General features: G+C 36.4%; 2 protein-coding genes across 2 annotated transcripts in view; both read left to right on the top strand.

Annotated features, from left to right (window-relative positions):
* PAK2 (p21 (RAC1) activated kinase 2) overlaps positions 1–19,980 on the top strand; it is a 91,658-nt gene that overhangs the window by 51,780 nt on the left and 19,898 nt on the right. The window contains exons 3-11 of the mRNA XM_037147401.2: positions 4,676–4,776; positions 8,035–8,182; positions 10,226–10,257; positions 11,411–11,512; positions 12,896–13,028; positions 13,497–13,560; positions 15,121–15,169; positions 15,927–16,039; positions 18,390–18,507. Of these exons, the coding sequence (XP_037003296.1) occupies positions 4,676–4,776; positions 8,035–8,182; positions 10,226–10,257; positions 11,411–11,512; positions 12,896–13,028; positions 13,497–13,560; positions 15,121–15,169; positions 15,927–16,039; positions 18,390–18,507 (860 nt within the window). The remainder of the gene's footprint in view (positions 1–4,675; positions 4,777–8,034; positions 8,183–10,225; positions 10,258–11,410; positions 11,513–12,895; positions 13,029–13,496; positions 13,561–15,120; positions 15,170–15,926; positions 16,040–18,389; positions 18,508–19,980) is intronic.
* Positions 16,870–17,721, top strand: LOC119050866 (60S ribosomal protein L18-like). Its single transcript, XM_053672823.1, is given in 1 exon segment — positions 16,870–17,721. A coding segment is annotated over 1 exon segment (516 nt). The 5' UTR covers positions 16,870–16,948; the 3' UTR covers positions 17,465–17,721.

Here is a 19,980-nt window from a genome sequence, read left to right as displayed (position 1 = left end):
CCTTATCAAAATCTCTAAAGCAGTAGCCCTCAAAGAGGGAGGGAAACGCAAAGATACTCAGGTGAATCTCTTTAAAAGATAATCAGTTGAGTTTCTATGAAATGGAGCCCTGAAACATGCTATTGCATGGATGAACCTTAAAGACTAAGTTAAAAAGGTCATTTACAAGTAATCATACATCGTGCGATCCCATTTATATGCAATGACCAGAACAGGCAAAAATGTGGAGACAGAAAATAGTTTAGTAATTGCCCAGAGTTTGGGGTGGGGAAGAGGGAGCAATCGAGAGTGATTGTTAGTGGGCATAAGGTTTCTTTTAGGGATGATGGAGATGTTCCAAAGTTAGATCGTGGTGGGGTAGCACAATTCTATAAATATACTAAAACCCATTGAATTGTATAATTTAAACAAGTGAACTTTATGGTACTTAATCCCACAGAAGTCACAGTCAAAAAAATTACATGTGGGTTGTGTTTATCTGAGCGATACATTCATTACTAATATGTACTGAAATGTGGGGAAAAATTTTTTAACTGAAAATGTGCATTTATTTATATGCTAAAACTCATTATTTTTATTTACTTTTAGTTAAGAATCTAGACATTGTTAAAGAAATATAAAAACGTAAATAAAAAATTTTCTTTTTAAATAATGGAAACATGGATATTGCTTAAAAAACACAACCAAAAAGTGTCTTTTAACATTAACCAAAATCTCCAATACTTGGCCTTGCAAAACATTTGTAACAGTCATCACAAAAGAATATGCTATGCTTGAGGCATAAATACTTTTCATTAACACTTTGAGAAATATTTTGATAGGTGACTCATTTCAAATGCACAGCACCTAACATATCTTTTTCTGCTTGTTGAGGAAGCTGTATCGATATTAGAATTTTCTTCAATTTGTGTTGAAATTGATGAAGTTTCAGGTGTAAGGTCTTATGCACACCTGTAGTGATTTCTGAATGCCTTTTTTTGTCCTGACAATAACTGCATTACGAGATTTCTAATAAATATTCTGCACCTTATTTTCACATAGCTGTTCAGCATATAAATAGTCTGAGCATTTATTCCCACAATATTCAAAATTGTGTAGAGCAGGGGTGTCAAACTTGTTTTCACTGGGGGCCATATCAAACTTGAGGTTGCCTTCAAAGGGTCAAATGTAATGTTAGGACTGTATAAATGTAACTCGCCTTAATAGTTAAACAAGAGCTTGGTGCTGCTGCTGGGTAGAAACAAGGTGCCAGGCCGGATAAAACAAGGTGGAGGGCTAGATTCGGCCCTCGGGCTTTGTGTTTGCCACCCGTGGTGTAGAGTATAACCGTAGGCCATCTTCTGGTGTTCCTGGCCTGTGTACCTATCATGTGGTCCACAGTGTCAACTCCTGACTTCGTTTGATTGCAATGTTGCATCATGTCAGGTTTTGCAGATCTGAATTTACGACGTCATTGAAATGCATACTTAGTTATGTTTTTCCCTTTTGGGGGTATATGAGATATAAGTGTGTAATCTACACCAAAAGCAAATCAGTTTTTCCTGGTCTGTTTTTAGAAAACACAAATTCAGAGGCAGTTAGGGGTTATTGTTATGAACAGTACCTACATGTGAAAGTTGCTCCTTTTTCAAGTCAGAGATGAGATTTCTATCTGTGAACCAGTTACCTGCTGTAATACTACATTCTGGTGAGTAAATGGGTTCTGCAAGTCTCTTGATTACATCTGCTGGTTTATTACTAATCAAGTAAAGGCTTTGGGGCTGCTTACCAGTATATATATTTCAAGATTTCCTGTGTAAAATACTTTTGAATTGCCCATAGCAAAAATTTGTATACCATATTTACTGGGCTTGGATGGAATATATTGTCTAAACCCACATTTGCCTCTAAATCCAGGTAACATTTCGTCTGTTGTTACTGTCTGTCCCATGGAGTAACAATTTACAACTTTCTACAAATGCTGAGAAAATGTCTCTCACAGCTGCTAATTTGTGCACTTTTCAGGCATTCTAAGTGGGTAGGTTTGTCATCAAACTTGATACAATTATGAATAAATCTAAATCTCCATAAATATATTGTAAGTTTAAAAATTTCAATCCCACTACCATCTGTAGCCCATAAATCCTGCAAGTTTAGCCAGTCACTACTATGTAAACCAACTAGATATAAGGCCTAAAAATGCTTTCAGTTGAGTTTCGTCTATTCATTTAGCATCTTGTGAAAACTAGCTTGAGATAGAATCAATGTATTCATTTGTATATAATAAGATTAGATCTAAAATATCATTTGTGGTAAAGCAATCCCAAGTATCAAATTCTGTCTTGGTTGGCATTTTCTGTGTTTGGCGAAACTAATGGAAGTTTATACAAAATATTCTGCATCTGATTCTAAATTTTCTTCTTATTGGATTTTTCCTCCGTTTTGATTCTTTATCCTCTCCAAAAAATATTCTTCATTCATGTCTAATTCATCTTCACATTCTTTACTAGAAATATCTTGCTTGGTATCCTAATCTTCTGAATGAACCTCCACAAATCTCCATCTTCTAAATCACTTTCATTTTCACATTCAACACTATCATTCTCATCATTGGACTTGAGTAGCATTTGCTGAAATTCTTCAGCATCGATTGCATTATCAAATCAATTTATTTTTCCAGCCATTTCCAATGGTAAATTAAAAAAAAACAGCACAATACTGACTTCCAAGTTCACCAAAGGAAAATAAATAAATCAATAAATAAATAAATAACATCAGTACTGACTTTGGAGTTCACGATTTCTCTCAGATACAATTTACTATCGGATATCACACACCCTTAAGAAACACATATGATGACCAAACCAATGGCTTAAATGTTATGGCTTAATATTAGTCACATACAGATGCACAGCTAGCCATGACCTGGAACCTATACACCTGCTATATGTAACAGTATTTAAGAAAAGAGTTTGTATCTCTAGATCAGCTATGACCTGTGCACGGTTAAGGAGTTATAGCTGAAGAAATGAACAAAGGAGATAAAGGCAATTATTTTAAAAATAGTTAATCTAAAGGAGGAAAATAAAAAATGAAGAGTAGATAGACACCATTAGAAAGTGAATAATAGGATGGTGAGTTTAACCCAACTATATTAAAATCATAATTAAATGTAACTGATCTAGACACCCCACTTAAAAGGCAGACATTATTAAATTGCTAAAGGAGACCTAATTACTTGCTGTCTACAAGAAATCCACTTAAAAAATAAAACCCATAAGTAGGTTAAAATAAAAGAATTTCAGAAGTATGCTAACAGTGAAAAGAAACCTGGACTGGCTATGTTAATATTGAACAAAATGATTAGTGCAATCCCAGTCAAAATCTCAGCAGGCTTTTTTGTAAAATTGTCGAGCTTATTCTAACATTTACACAGAAATGCAAAAGACTTAGCCAAGAAGCTTTGAAAAGAAGAAAAAGTTACAAGGCTCATACCATGTAGTTTCAATGCTTATTTTAAAACTTCAGTAATCAAGGCAGTCTGGCATTGGCGTACAGATAAAGAGAACATTGCAATAAAGTTGAGCATCCAGACATAGAGCCAACGGTGGTTCAGAATGGCATTGACCTATTACATATGGCAGCACTGGAAATTAGAAGAAATTTTTAAGTAGGATAAACATTTTCGCCTAAATATATGTATAGTCAGAAATTAGGAAGGAGTAAACCAAGAAGAGGAAAAAAAACAGACAGAATCCAGAAAATACCGTTGATTTTAGCACAAGACAAAGGTGAGAAAAGTGCTGGGGTGACATACCAGAAACCTAGGCATAAATGACTACTGATAAGAGCAGGGATCAGAGAGTGAGATGACTAGTAAAAGAAACAAATTTACAGAGAATATTGATAGGTATGTTGTGGAAATGTTGCAAAAATAATTGGTGGAACCACAGAAAAATGGAAACTTTAAAATGAAGCTATTACTGATTTCAGTAAAAAGGAAGGGTTGGCCATGACCTGCATGGCTCAGTGACTTGGGCTCCATCCTGCAAAGTGGAAGATCACCAGTTCAGTTACAGTCAGGGTACATGCCTGGGTTGCAGGCCAGGTGCCAGTTGGGGGCATGTGAGGCAACCGACCTATATTTCTCTTGCACGTTAATGTTTCTCTCCCTCTCTTTCTCCCTCCCTTCCACTCTCTCTGAAAATAAGTATTTCCTCTAGGAAAAAAAAAGGGTTAGAGTTGCACAAAAAAGTTGATGTTATCTTTGTAAATGAATCTATACAGTGCCTATTATCTATATTGTCATAGTAATATAAGTTGCCTTTTCTGGATGGATATAACCAAATGGAAATAGAATTTGATAGACATTTTCCAAATTACACAGTATTTAAGATATAAGCCTTTACTTATGAGAGAATGAACCAGTGTCCTAAGGAGCTGTCTCTTCTGCCTTGAGCCGTTTTAATTAGGCCTAGTGCTGGGAATCTGTATGCTTCTCTAATCTGGACACTGGTTGTCCCCACCCCGACTTGGTGACAGGATTGGTTACTTGGCCTCATCAGTTTTCTATCAATCACTGCACTGTCTTTAAGAAATTTATTTTCTAGAGTAACTTCATTCCTAATCTATTTTAGAAAAATATAAACATTATTATGTTTAAATAGCCTTATTCATTTTTATTAATGCTCCTTAGGAAGTAAGAAGAAAGAGAAGGAACGGCCAGAAATTTCTCCTCCATCTGATTTTGAGCACACCATCCATGTTGGCTTTGATGCTGTTACTGGAGAATTCACTGTAAGTTTACCTAATGGGACTCACTTTTATGTCATCACTTAAGCTTTTCCACTCAGTATTAAGTTTGAAAGTAACTTTCTGGTGTACATATTGAGTTCTTAATGCGTTTCTCTTCTAAAAATGTTTGTGGATGGATGTATATTTTTCCTAGGGAGCAGGGCCTGCTAATTATAATTATGCAAAATAGATTTGGGCAAATAAGCCTTTTTAAAACTAGGTGTTTTATGTTAAATTATATTTCATTATTTATGCTATTACACTTGTCCCAATTTTTTCCCTGTTGATGTTTCTCTCCATCTCTGGGCCTCCCTCTGCCCAGACCCCATTGCCCCCACTCCCTAAGGCAGTCACTACACCATTGTCCATGTTCATGCATATATATATTCTTTGGTTACTATATTCCCTATGCTGTACTTACATCCCCATGACTCTTCTGTAATGACCAGTTAGTACTTCCAAATACTTTCATCTTTTTTGCCCATCTACCCTACTCCCCTTCCATCTGGCATCCATCAAACTGCTCTCTGTATCTATGATTTCTGTTTGTCTTCTTCTTCTTTGTTTATTTTGGTGTTTTTTTTTAGATTTAATTATTGATAGATACATATTTATTGCCATTTCATTCATATATTTGATATTCTTCTTAAAGAAGGCCCTTTAACATTTCTATATTACTGGTTTGGTGATGGTGAACTTTAGCTTTTTCTTGTATGGGAAGTTCTTTATTTGTCCTTTGATTCTAAATGGTAGCTTTGCTGGATACAGTAATCTTGGATGTAGGTCCTTGCTTTTCATCACTTTGAATATTTCTCACCAGTCCCTTCTATCCTGCAAAGTTTCTTTTGAAAAATCAGCTGACAGTCTTACGGGAGTTCCCTTATAGGTAACTAACTGCTTTTCTCTTGCTGTTTTTAAGATTCTTTCTTTGTTTTTAACCTTTGGCATTTTTATTGTAATGGGCCTCTTTGGGTTCATCTCTTTGGGACTCTCTGTGCTTCCTGGACTTGTATGTCTATTTCCTTCATCAGGTTAGTGACATTTTCTGTTACTGTTCTTTCAAATAGGTTTTTAATTTCTTGTTTTCTCTCTCTCTTCTGGCAACACCATGATGCAAAATTGGTATGCCCGAAGTTGTTTCAGAGACTTCTTACACTCTCCTCAATTTGGGGGGTTCTTTTTTCTTGTTCTGATTGAGTGTTTTTTTGCTCCCTTATATTCTAAATTGCTGATTTGATTCTCAGCTTCATCCATTTTACTGTTAACTCCCTGTAAATTGTTTTCTCTTTTAATTAGTGTATTCTCCATTTCTGACTGGTTCTTTTTTATGGTTTCCATGCCCTTTTTTATGCTGTTGGAAGTTCTCACTAAGTTCATTGAGCATCCTTATAACCAGTGTTTTGAACTCTGCATCTAGTGGATTGCTTGTCTCCATTTTATTTAGTTCTTTTTCTCGAGTTTTGATCTGTTCTTTCATTTGGGCCATGTTTCTTTGTCTCTTCATTTTGCCAGCCTCCCTGTGTTTGTTTCTGTGTATTAGGTAGAGCTGCTATGACTCTCTGTTTTGGAAGAGTGGGGTCCAGTGGTACAGTGTCTCCTACCACCCAAGCTGGGTACTTAAGGTGTGCCCACTGTGTGGATGGTGTACATCCCTATGTTGTAGTTGAGCCTTGATTTCGGTTGGCAGATCGATGGGAGTGGTTTATCTGGGCCAACCAACTGTAGGGGCTGAGGACCGGCAGTGACCACTGACCACCAGTCTCTGACCACCATGGAGGACCAGCTGTGTAGGGGCCCATGCCAAGCAAGACTTACTATTTAGCAGGACTCTGGTGCCCACTGAGTCTACCTTTTGACTGTCACTCATGGAGGTGGTTGGGGGGTGGTGCCCCAATTTGGTCTATAGCTGTCCACTGGGTGCACAGGCTCTGGGGCCTCGCAGGAGGTGGAAACTAAAGTCAGCCACCACCTGTGTTTGGCCCTGGGCCACCCGGCATAACCTACAAAGCCATCTGCAGTTGGCTGCTACTTGTGCTGGATTTGGAGGTGCCCAGGCAAGTCCAAGCTGTGAACCAAGGCCAGCTGCTGCTAGTCCCAGGCCTGGGGCCACTTAGCAATTGGCACAGGGCATGCTGAGGCCAGATGCTGCTTGTTTGAGAGAAATTAGGACAGGGGTATGAAACTCATTTTTATGGGGCCACATCAGCAGCCTCAAGTTTGCCTCAAAAGGGCCGAAATAATTTTAGGACTATATAAATGTAACTACTCCTAACTGCTAAGGAGTTGACATTGCATTCAGCCCTTTAAAGGCAACCTCAAGGCTGATATGGGCTCCAGTAAAAATGAGTTTGATATCCCTGGTTTAAGAGAATCTGAAGTGTGACCCAAGACAAGCCATTCATACGGAAAAGCTACTGGAAACAGGTTGAGTGGCCTCGAAAGTTGGGTGGTGGAGCCTTGCGGGATGACAGGGTACAGCAAACAGTGTGAGCCAGGTAGATGAAGTTTCATATATGGCACCCACCAGCCAGCCCTATGGGAGGAGTGCTCAGAAAAAGAGCAGTGGCCTCTGCCACCACTTCTGTCTGGGAGAAAGCTGCCCCCCACCTCTCACCCAGATGCCAGACACTTCAGTTCCTCCCTGTATGTGTCTGGTGCCTTTCCATCTGTTGCCCTCATGCTGAAGCTGAGAAGAAGTAAACCAGAGTAAGTCTAGGTGCAAGCCCTGTAAAAAGAACTGCCTGGGACTCTAGCAATTTGTCTTTCACAGCCTCAGTCCTCTCTGGTTTTTACAGCCAGAAGCTGTGGGAACTTGTCATCCTAGCACTAAAATCCTGGGCTGGGGTGCTGTTGTGGAGCTCGGACCCCTTGCTCCTGAGATATCCCTCCCGATTCGTACCTGGCACATGTGGGTGTGGGACTAGCTCATTCAGCATTTTTACCCTTTTTGTCAATCTCGACATGCTTGCTTCCTTTAATTCTGAAGTTGTGGGACTTCCATTCAGCTCTATGTCTGGCAAGTGGTTGTTCGTAGTTAGTTGTAATTTTGATGTGGTTGTGGGAGGTGGCAAGCCATCTGTACGTGTGCCGCCATCTTGCATGGAAGTCTTAAGATGATCAAAAACTAGGCCTTGTAGAATTAAGTCAAACCTGTAGTTAAGTAGATGGATTTGCCATTGTATTTTGTCATTTGCCTCAGGAAAATGATTTTATTAGAGCAACTCAGATTGATTAACTAATTTCTGACTATTTTGTTTTTAGGGCATGCCAGAACAATGGGCCCGATTGTTACAGACTTCCAATATCACCAAACTAGAGCAAAAGAAGAATCCTCAGGCTGTGTTAGATGTCTTAAAGTTCTATGACTCCAACACAGTGAAGCAGAAATATCTGAGCTTTACTCCTCCAGGTAAGACATCAGTCAGCTCTAAAAGGCCTAATTCAGATGAGATTGCAGAGTTGTGATGCTATTCTAGATTTAAAAAGAGATTCCTTCTTAAAAAAAAAACAATGAAAACTAAGCTATGGTTTTTGTCTCCAGTTTTTCCCTTGCATGGATCTACCTTTTATAAACTAATTGGAGCAGTTTTTATGCATAATTTGGAATCTGGGAATTATATTATTCTCTTAGTTTGACAGAAATGGATGATTTGGCTTTTTGCTTATTTTATTTTGCTTTTCATTGCTTTTGAATGACTAACAGAAATAAGGGGAAAGATTCTGATAATTCATATTGGAAATATATTTATTGTTAGTGAGACAGGAGGACGGTTGTTTTACCATATAAATGCACAGAATTTGAAGTAAAAATGTTGAAGTCCACTCAAAAATTGAAACTTACCAAATATTTAAACAAAATAAGCATTAGACTAAAAGAATATGTACCTCAAAATATAAATATCAGGTAAGAACTGGAGAATAGTAGATTTTTTAAAAGTTTATTTGTTTGAATCAGGATCATAATAAAGTTTATACATTGCAGTTGATTGCTATATCTCTTGAATCTTTTTTGATATTTATGCTTACTCTTCCCCTATCTCATGCTGGTTTTCATGATCTGTTTCCTTGCAGTTTATTTATTAAAGAAATGAGATCATTTGTCTTGTTTCCCTAGCATAGATTTTACTAATTACATCCTGTGACATTTAATGTGTTCCTCTGTCTCCTGAAGTCATACATGTAGTATTTTAAAATAGTGTGATTGAGCTAAAGTCATACATGTGGTTTTTATTGTACTTAATTTGCATCATTGTAGAAAGACCAATTAGCAAGTGATTTTGACCTTTTTTTACCTTGTTAGTACATCTTAGCAAAAAGGTGTACTTGTCTCTAGAACTTTTCGGTCAACTAGTAAGTTTGTAAATTAGTGATCTTTTTTAAAAATCAATGTCGCACCAGAAAATCATACATTTCCTACATACGTATTTTTTTAAATTTAATTTTTTTTTAAAGTAAAACAGCACACAACTTAACGTTCTAAACTCCAGAATGAGTATTTGAACATTTAGTCTTCATGAACTGTGTGACCCTCAGGGATTTGTTTCACTTTCTTTCTTTTGTTAAGATTTATGTATGTAGAGCCCTGGCTGGTGTAGCTCAGTGGATTGAGCACAGGCCTGTGAACCAGAGGATCACGATTCGATTCCCAGTCAGGGCACATGCCTGGGTTGCAGGCAGGTTCCCTGCAGGCCAGTTCCCTGCAGGGGATGCACTAGAGGCAACCATACATTGATGTTTCTCTCCCTTTCTCCTTCCCCTCTAAAGATAAATAAATAAAAATTTAAAAAAAAAGATTTATGTATGTACATATTTACTTATTTTTAGAGAGCAGAAGGGAGGGAGAATAAGAGAGAAGTATCAGTGTGTGGTTGCCCCTCACACGCTCCCTACTGGGGACCTGACCGGCAACCCAGGCATTCCCAGACTGGGAATAAAACCCCGACCCTTTGGTTCACAGGCCACCACTCAACCCACTGAGCCACACCAGCCAGGGCAGGATTTGTTTTTATATTGGTCACAATTTATGTCAAGAATTGTCCTTTGCACACTTGTCATTGTCTTCGTGGTTGCTTTAAGTTCTCCAATAGGCAGTTTTCTGGAGAAAGTATTATAAATAAATTTCTGTTTAGTTTAATAAATACAGATTGACAGGTGTAGCTTCAAGTAAATTTTTAATAACTTTATTAAGGTATAATTTACATGCTAATAAAATTTACCCATTTGAAATATACAATTCAATAATTTTTAGTAAATTGAGAGTTTCATTAAGATTAAGGTTTCATTTGTTAACTCAATCTAATACAAATTCTTGTTTGAATATTGTCATTTTTCTCAAGACTTAATTCAACTTAAAATCAGTCTAAGAACATTTTACTTGCTCTGCTTTTTATCTTTATTTTTTTAGACATTTTTTGAAATATTAACTTAGCATTATTTTCTTTTTCACATTTAGAGAAAGATGGCTTCCCTTCTGGAACACCAGCAGTGAGTGAATATGTTATTTCTTAAAGCTCTTGTTCTCATTAAGTTACTCAAAACAAATTTCAGTTTTTATTTTGCTTTCTAAAATGAATTACAGCCATTAGAAATAAATAACTCCTTCATATATATTTTAGCTAGCCACTTGATTGTTTGAGGAAGCCATGTTAAACAGATAGAATGTCCCTGATATAAACTCGAAGTGTCTAAAACTTACGATCTAGAGCAGGCTAGCTGCTTTTGGTAATGTTTCCATATACAAACATGAATACAGAGAACTTGCTAGTCTTTTTCTCTGGCACCATTCTACTGAATATAGATGATGGAGACATACTGAACAATAGAGAAGCCTTATCAGTCTTCAAAGTTTCTGAAACTTCATCTAAGTTATCATGCTCCTGCAAAGCCACTGTTTTATTTTCAGTTCCTCAGTTAGAAGGGAACAGTGTCCCAGGTTATATGAAGATTAAATGGGGTAACTTAAAAAGTACCTACCTAGCTACACACCTGGCTTATAGTAATTTCTATCTATATAAAGGTTAATACCTTCCTCTGTTGCTTCATTAGCCACCTTTTTTTTTCCCCTGGTGAATGTAGCTGTTTTAAATTCCTGAAAATGACTCTGACTTGTTCAAACCCTAGAGGATCTTTATTTTTGGTCTTAACAAATAAAGTCATTGTTTACTTTAAAATTTTTTTTATTGATTGATTTTAGAGACAGAGAGGAAAGGAGGGGGAGAGACATCGGTTTGTTATTCCACTTGTTTATTATGCATTGGTTGATTCTTATAGATATTCCCTGACCAGAAATCGTACCTGCAATCTTGGTGCATCAGGACAGCTCTCTAACCAACTGATCTGTCTGGCCAGGGTTTATTGTTTACTTTTAGGGTTTGTTTAAAGGGTATAAAATTCTCTATGTAAATTTGGGTGTAAATTCTCTCAAGAATACTGGATATTTATCATATTTATTTCATAAACTTTCTTTACTTAGAAAATTGTGTTCACTTTTTAAGTAATTAGAGTCAGTGAGAATTTATCATTTTGAAATGAGCTGTTAAAATACATATTTTCAGATATTTTTTTAAGGGAGGGTCATATGTTAATATATTATTATATTTGACTTGTCTTCCTCAACTTTGCTCATTGATAAATACAGCTGAGTGCCAAGGGATCAGAAACATTAGCAACAGAGGAAGATGATGATGATGAAGAAGCTGCTCCTCCTGTTATTGCCCCACGACCAGATCATACAAAATCAGTGAGTGTCTTACTGGTGAATTGGGCTGTGTGTGTCTGTGCATGTGTGTTTTAAAAAGCAGTCTGTATTTAACTTCCAATGATCAATTTTTAAAAGCCCTCATGCTTAAAATATTTTAGTGTAGGGAAATTAGATTAGGAGATCTTTACCTGAAGACCACTTAGGAAAACACTAGCTTTTTGGAAAGTTAAAAATTGAGTGGCTTCTTTAAAATACTTCTCTTTTTTTTTTTAATTGATTTCGTTGGGGTGACATTGGTTAATAAAGTTACAGATTTCAGGTGTACAATTCTGGAACACATCAGAAGTAAATAACTACTTAATATGTGTTTTAGCTAGCCTTTTGATTAGTTGAGGAAGCCATGTTAAAGAAATAGAATGTCCCTGATATGGTATCACCCTAAGTCTCCTTCTATCACCATTCATCCCCCTTTTCCATCTTTTAGTAATCACCCTACTGTCTGTGTGTATGAGTTTGTTTTGGGGCTTACTTAATCCGTTCACCTTTTTCACCCAGCCCTGCATGCAAGCCCCCTTCCCCACTTCTTACTGTTTTTTCTATCTATATTAAACCTTTTCTTCCAGAGAATTCGTGTATTGCTCTGACTTTCTCTGTTTATTTCAATGCAGATAACTGCTATATCTAAAACTTTGGTCTTCATACCCAAATTATATATTTTATCTCTGATTTTACATTTCTCTCAAAGCCTTGGTGTCATTCAAGAGGCTGCTAAGAATAAATTCCAAACCAGATATAGATGTAAGAGAATTCTAACAGTAATGACCTTAGAGACAGAGTCCTGTCCCTCTTCTTGTGCTAATATTTATGAGTAAATTGGGGAGGGTGCTGTGCAGTGGCCTCTGAGGGAGTGCTGGCGCACTCAGCAGGGGAAGCTCTAAGGCCTGCCATTGCATCCTGATCTAATGGTAGAGGGCTCTGTTTTCTTTCTTTCCTATTAACTGGCTGTTGGAAAGGAAATGATAGAAATCATATTTGTACAAAAGTTTGGGGGGGTTAATAGTTCTTTTAATATCAGGGTTTGTATTATTTTGCTCTTTATTTCTCTTTTTTGGTAAAAACATGATTTTAAACTTATTTTTGCTTCATTGCTTGCATATCATTTCAGATCTGGTTACACTTAAATTTCTTTCATGGACCTGCTACAAAAACTTAAAAGATAGGTATGGTGTGCCAAAGAAAAATTTCACATTTGTTCTTCTTAGTTACAAATCTTTTATAAGACAGATCTGGAAATATTCTCTTTCTTTGGAACACTGGAGACAACTTAGCTCTGATTAAAAATCAAAGAACTGAATGGTGTACCAATAAGAATACATAAAAATGTTTTTTCTAATATATCAGTAATTATCTCTCTCTCTGCAGATTTATACACGGTCTGTAATTGACCCTATTCCTGCCCCAGTTGGTGATTCTAATGTTGATGGTGGTGCCAAGTCTTCTGACAAACAGAAAAAGAAGACTAAAATGACAGATGAAGAGATCATGGAGAAATTAAGTATGTCTTCTACATTTTACATTATTCTGGAATTGTTAACTGCTCTTGTAACCTTTGGCCCAAATTGATTTTAATTTATACCCTATATTTTGGCTTAAGACAAAGGAGAAATTTTCTTTTAGGAACAATAGCTTCAATTAAAATTTGGTGAAGCCCAAAACACTCATCTTTGCTTATTTATTATGTGTTGACTAATGAGTAACATCTCTAGAACAGTCAGTACTTTTGGAGCAGCTCTTTTTCCCAAAGGGCCAGATCTAAGGATCATAGCTAGAAACTTTTTAAAAGGAAGTTTATATATGTATTTATGCATACCTATAGCTTCTCAATATGAGAATACAAAATGGCCATAAGTAACTAAACAAAATCATTGGAGTTTATTAAAAGGAATAATGATACTAGAATTAATTTACAATTTTGAAATGCTTGATGGAGCTTATAATTTTTTTGTTTGTTTGTTTTAAATAGGAACTATTGTAAGCATAGGTGACCCTAAGAAAAAATACACAAGATATGAAAAAATTGGGCAAGGGTAAGTATTTGTGACTTATATTATCACAGTATTCAATACTTCCTAGGTGTACTGCACAATTACTTCTTTGGCTTGCTGACATTGAGCACTCTCAGACTTCTATGAGTGATATCTTTAGATTTGTGTAAATAAGTAATGCATTTATTTCTAGATGCTTTTAAAAAACTACTACTTAGCCACAGATGGTACATTGTTTCTTCTTAAGTGTTATTGCCCATTGGTGGTAAGAGATTAGATGGTTGGGAAAATTGCTCATTAAAAATACTTAAGACTGTGAGAGCAGGGGTGTCAAACTCATTTTCACTAGGGGCCACATCAGCCTTGGGGTTGCCTTCAAAGGGCCAAATATAATTTTAGGACTGTATAAACGTAACTCCTCCTTAACCTAGGGGCAAGGAGTTCGGTGCTACTACCGGGTAGAAACAAAGTGCCAGGCCAGCTGGATAAAAACAACATGAAGAGCCGGGGACAGCCCTTAGGCCTTGTGTTTGACATCTGTGCTGTAAGAGTGTGGGCAATAAAAACATGCATTTTCATCACATCCATTAAGTATTGATGTTGAGTCTACTGACCTTAAGTCTACTGTGTTTTTTTCTAGTAATTTGTATTTTAACTATACAAATTTGTATTGTTAATATAATATAATTATAGCAACTGAATTTTTTCTGTTGCTTGGGAACAAATGAACATCTGGGATTTTTAATGTTGTTAATTTCTGGAAAATGTTCTGTGAATTTAGAAAGAGGTGAAGTCTTTCTTTGAAAGTTTCCTTATGAATTTCTTTTCAAAAACTAAATTCAGTTGCAGCATTGGTTTTAAAAACAAGATTTTGAGAATCTTCTTAACATTTTTAAGCACAATAATGGATAAATTGTAATATATTGATTAATATATGTAATAATTATTATGAATAAACAAGAGTGGCATCTAGCAAAAAGCAATAAAAAAACAGGAATAACATCTGTTTCATATGGACGATCGTCCCAAATCCAATATTGAATTTAAAAATCGCTGAAAAATACATGGTGAAATTATTATATGAAGTTTTGAAATTATGTTAACGTATATTCTGTAGTGATACACACCTATGTCCTTGATAGATAAAGTACAGAGAAATGGGTGGAACTGACGTACATGAAATACAATATGAACAACACATAGAAGATTACTTTTGGGAAACAAGGAGGTTGCCTTTGGAAAGGCCACACAAGAACCTTCAAGTTTATTTGTAATTCTTTGTTTTTCTTAAGCAGGGAGACAGATCCATGAGTATATATATGTTGCTTTTTTCTATCCTTCATCTTTTTCTTACGTTTTTGAAGGTATGAAATTTGTGACATTTCTAACCTAAGTTTTGACCACGTGGATTGGCTCTTTTTCTGTTTTTTTGTTTGTTTGGTTTTGCTTTTTTTGCTTTTGTTTTTATTTTTACTTTTGTTATAGATGTTAAGTCTTAAATGCTTAATCCTTTTTCATTTGTTCTAATATAAATTCTTTGGATGTTATAAAGGGTAGTGATTTAGAAACCTTAAATCTGGCTGTGTCTTCTTTTTTCCCTAGGGCTTCTGGTACAGTTTTCACTGCTACTGATGTGGCGTTGGGACAGGAGGTAGCTACTTTTTTGTTGTTCTGGGTTTATCATTAGCTTTTAGCATAGGAGGACGCTAGACAAACCTGTGAATAATCAATAGAATTCTCTTTTTCAGTTGAATCTGTTGAAAGAATTATTCTGTGTAACTTTATGACACTTATTTAGGAGAAAAAAGAAGGACTTAATGTGTTATTTTTATAAAGAAGCAAAATTTTTTTCCCAGCTTAAATGAAAAGAGAATTAATTCTAGGCACTGAGCTGTCCTTGGGTTGATTAATCAGTTTCAAGAGAAATCTAAAAATATTTGGACTCGCCCTGACTGATGTAGCTCAGTTGGTTGGGTGTCGTCCCACAGAGCAAAAGGTGCTGGTTGAATTCCGGGTGAAGGCACATGCCTGGATTGTGAGCCCAGTCTGTAGTCAGGGCATGTGCAAAAGGGAACCAGTCGAAGTTTCTCTCACACATTGATGTTTCTCTCCCCCTTCCTGTGTCTCTAAGAATAAGTAAATAAAATCTTTAAAAATAATTTGGGTGTAATTGGTCTGAAGGTTGTGGGTTATTGTTAAGCTGATTAAAAATATTTGGGCGCTATGTATTATAAAGCATTGTCATAGGCAGTATGGAAATAAAAGTACTGCCAACTAGTAAATTATAATTTCATTTTATAATATTTATAGTAAACTGAATTATTATCACCTGATTGGTATTTGTAATTTTGTTAAGAGAATTAGGAAACTTGTTTTGATTTATTTTTTTAATTCTGTTTCCATCATAGGTTGCTATCAAACAGATTAATTTACAGAAACAACCAAAGAAGGAATTGATCATCAACGAGATTCTGGTGATGAAAGAATTGAAGAATCCCAACATAGTTAACTTCTTGGACAGGTAAATAATGAATATTTCTCAAGCATTGAGACAAAAATACGGAAATGTTAAATCTTGTGGTTTGGGTGGCTAGCCACTTTAGTTAGACCACAGTAGAATGTCTGTGCTGAGAAGTAAGCGTGAAAGAGGTAAAAGCTGCACATTGCAGTTGAACAGTCCCCTTTTCTACATAGGCATCACTTGGCAAGTGAGAGAAGGCAGTTAAATGAAGGGCATTGCTGCTGGTGCTCATATTAGTTACAAATCTTCAGAAGTAGAAACAGGAAGGTGATTCATATCTTGACTAACAGAGGTGATGGGTCACATAGTTTCTAAACTTTTACATGAATTTTTATTTTAGATGCTTTCATGGGTAAATGTCTTATCAAAAGCATTTAATTTAGGAATGATGTTAATAAGCATATTTTATGCTTTGGCCAGGTGGCTCAGTTGGAATGTCATCCTATACACCAAAAAGGTTGCACGTTCAGTTCCCAGTTGGGGCACGTACAAAGAGGCGTTGATCAATATTTTCCTCTGACATCAATATTTCTGTCTGTTCCTCTCCCTCCCTCTTCCTTCCTCTCTCTAAAATTAATAAACATCTTTGAGTGAGGTTTTTTCTTTAAAAAGTATATTTTACTATTATATGTGTTTTCTAAAGCAATTACATGTATATAAATGAAGTAGTTATAAAAAATAATAAAAATTATAATAGTGGTTGTTTTGGAGATAGGTCTTCCACATTTAAATTTGTTTTGAATGGAGTAATGATAATCCATTTTTAGACTTTAGCCCTAATAATTGCACCATGCTCATAGAAATAAACTTTCCAGGAACATTTTTTAAATAGTATTTTAAGTCAGTATATTGTGGTAGTTAAGAAAAACCATACATTTTCCAGATGTGGTGGGAGTAGAAGGCGCCATCATGAGAGTGAACATCCACCACAACAAAGACTGAAAGTTTCAGCACAGATAGCCCAAGAGCCATGACATCTACCTAAGGCTGTTGGACAAGCTATACAGGTCTCTGGCCAGAGGAAGCAACTTCACCTTCAACCAAGTGGTGCTGAAGGGGTTGTTCATGAGTTGCACCAACCAACCACCTCTGTCCCTTTTCCAGATGATCCGGAAGATGAAGCTTCCCAGTAGGGAGGGTAAAACCACTGAGGTTGTAGGGACTATAACCTATGTGCACGTCCAGGAGGTACCCAGACTGAAGGTTTGTGCACTTCATGTGAGCAGCCACATTCTCCAGGCCGAGGGCAAGATCCTCACCTTCAGTCTGCTGGCCCTGGACTCCCCCAAGGGCTATGACACCATCTTGCTTTCTGGTCCTCAGAAGGGCCAAGATATGTATGGGCATTTTGGCAAGACCCCAGTAGCCCCTCACAGCCACATCAAACCCTGCCTACATCCCAGAGCTGGATGTTTGAGCACATAAGAGGCCAGTGGGCCCACCATGTCTATAAAAACTAACTCCAGATACTACCTTGTTACTAAAAAGATTTTCTTTGCCCTTGGCTAGTGTGGCTCAGTTGGTTGGAGCATCATTCAGTAGACCAAGGGTCACGGGTTTGATTCCTGGTCAGGGCACATACCCAGTTGCAGGTTTTATCCCTAATTAGGGCCCCTATGAGAGAGAACCAATTGATGCTTCTCACATTGATGCTTCTCACTCTGTCTCTCCCTTCCTCTCACTCTCTAAAAGCAATGAAAAAATGTTCTTAGGATATTTTCAAAGAAAAGATTTTGGATGATGGGCCAGACCGGGTACTTCAGTTGGTTAGACCATTGTCCCCATATGTCATGGTTATGGGCTTGATCCCTGGTGAGAGCCATATAAGAAGCAGCCAATGAATGCAAAAATAACTAGAACAACAAATGGATGCCTGTCTCACCCTCTTTCTCTACCCACCTCTCCCTCTTCCCCCTTCCTCTAAAAAAAAAACATCAACTAAAGAGATTTTGGATGCAGAAAGAAAAGCCATAAGCTTTGAAAACAGTTTATACTTGGCTTCAGATTCTGGTTCTGTCATTTACTAACTATGTGACCTTAACCTCTCCAAACTTAACCAGTCCAGACTTCAGTCTCAGTCTGTTCATCTGTAAAACAGGATGAGTAAATCTACCCCAAGTTACAATTGTTGACAAACTTTAAAATTATTCAGGAAAATTGTAATCACCCTCAGTTATTTTTCTGCGGGGTTACATAGCAACTTTCCAGTTGTCTTCCTCTCTCTCTCTCAAAGCTACCAGCTTTCTAGTTTTGTTATGAGAATATCTAAACTTTGGATTCTTCAACATACAGTGCCATGGGCTTAGAAAAAGTAAAAGCATGAGTGTATTTTGTGTGTTCTTTTTTTTAGTTACCTGGTGGGAGATGAATTGTTTGTAGTAATGGAGTACCTTGCTGGGGGATCACTTACTGATGTTGTAACAGAAACCTGCATGGATGAAGCACAGATTGCTGCTGTGTGCAGAGAGGTGAGTTTGCTCCCCTTGATAAGTTATGGGTAGCAGGAGATGAAAAAAGAGAAAGTTTTTCCACACAGGTTAATTTTATTTATTTATCTTTAGAGGGGAGCGGAAGGAGAAAGGGAGAGAAATATCAATATATGGTTGCCTCTCATGCATCCCCTGCTGGGAACTGGCCTGCAACCCAGGCATGTGTCCTGACTGGGAATCTAACCGCTATCCTCTGGTTCACAGGCCTGTAGTTAAGCCACTGAGCTACACCAGCCGGGGCCACGCAGGTTAATTTTATTATGTGAGATACTTTTTCTGTACACATTCTCTGCAAGTTTTCCCCATACCATTTCATCCTACATGAGAATTTCAACCCTTTATATATAAGATAATTTTGAAATGAAGCATGGACCTTTGAAGTGCTGAACTCACAGGTGAATTTTAGTGCTGTAATATAATAATTCATTGTCTGAACAAGATGTTTAATGCAACACTCAATAGCAGAAACAACTTGGGTAAAAGAGGACACATGCTAGTTTCAAGTGTTAATACATCTGCTTCTGGCTTTATTGATCTCATTGAAGGTGAAGAAGCTGTTTGCTTTTAAATCCTAAATTCTGCTAAATTGCCTGTGTCTAAGCCAAATAAGAAGCCTTCTTCCTTCACCTAACATTTTCTTCAAATGAGACTTAGGTTAATGATTTACCTATTGTCATTGAGACTGTGGTACTACTTTGGAATATCTTAGGAATCATTGTCACAAAGGACGAAATTATGAAAGTTCTTAAAACTGTTAATGGTTTCTGTGATTTGGCTTTTAGCATTTTTATAGTGATACATAAATGAATTAGAAACTTTGTTCAGGTAGGAACAGTACATATAATGGGGGTTTTTTGGAAATTTTTAATTCTGATTTAATTGTTTCCCACCTAAGGGGCATAGCTTGCTTGGTTGTTTTAGTAGGGCAGAAAATAAGAGTTTGTTAATGAATTTGATAGTTCAATAACATTTCTTCTGACAAAAAATGTTGTTTACTTAAAAGCTGGTAAACCTTAACAAGAATTTATTTATATTTCATTTGTTTTTCATTATTATAAAATTATTTTAGGAGTTCTTTCAACTGTGGCAAGTTTGTATTTGTACAAGCATTTTTCTGGGAATTTGTTCTTTTTCAGGAATCTGCTTAAATGCTTGGTAAATGTAGTGTAACAATGTACATAGTTCGTATGTTTTTTCCTTGAATGAATAGAATATTTTGAATGATATGTCTACTCTTTTTAAATGATGTACATATTTTCTTTTGTTCTACTCTGATGAAGGTAAGAAATAAAAACACAACTTTTTTCAACTTTACAATTTATGCACACTTTATATTTAAAAATATAGAGACATGCAGATTTTAAAAATCTAACCTCATTTTTACTTTTAAGGAAGAGGAGTTTTTCCTCACTTTGAACTCAGTGCTTTCTGAAACAGTGTAAGAAGAAAGTT

This window comes from Artibeus jamaicensis, unplaced genomic scaffold (assembly GCF_021234435.1).
Source record: "Artibeus jamaicensis isolate MK-2021 breed Jamaican fruit bat unplaced genomic scaffold, CSHL_Jam_final contig_793, whole genome shotgun sequence".
NCBI classification, from domain to species: domain Eukaryota; kingdom Metazoa; phylum Chordata; class Mammalia; order Chiroptera; family Phyllostomidae; genus Artibeus; species Artibeus jamaicensis.
This window is presented reverse-complemented; position numbering and strand designations above follow the sequence as displayed.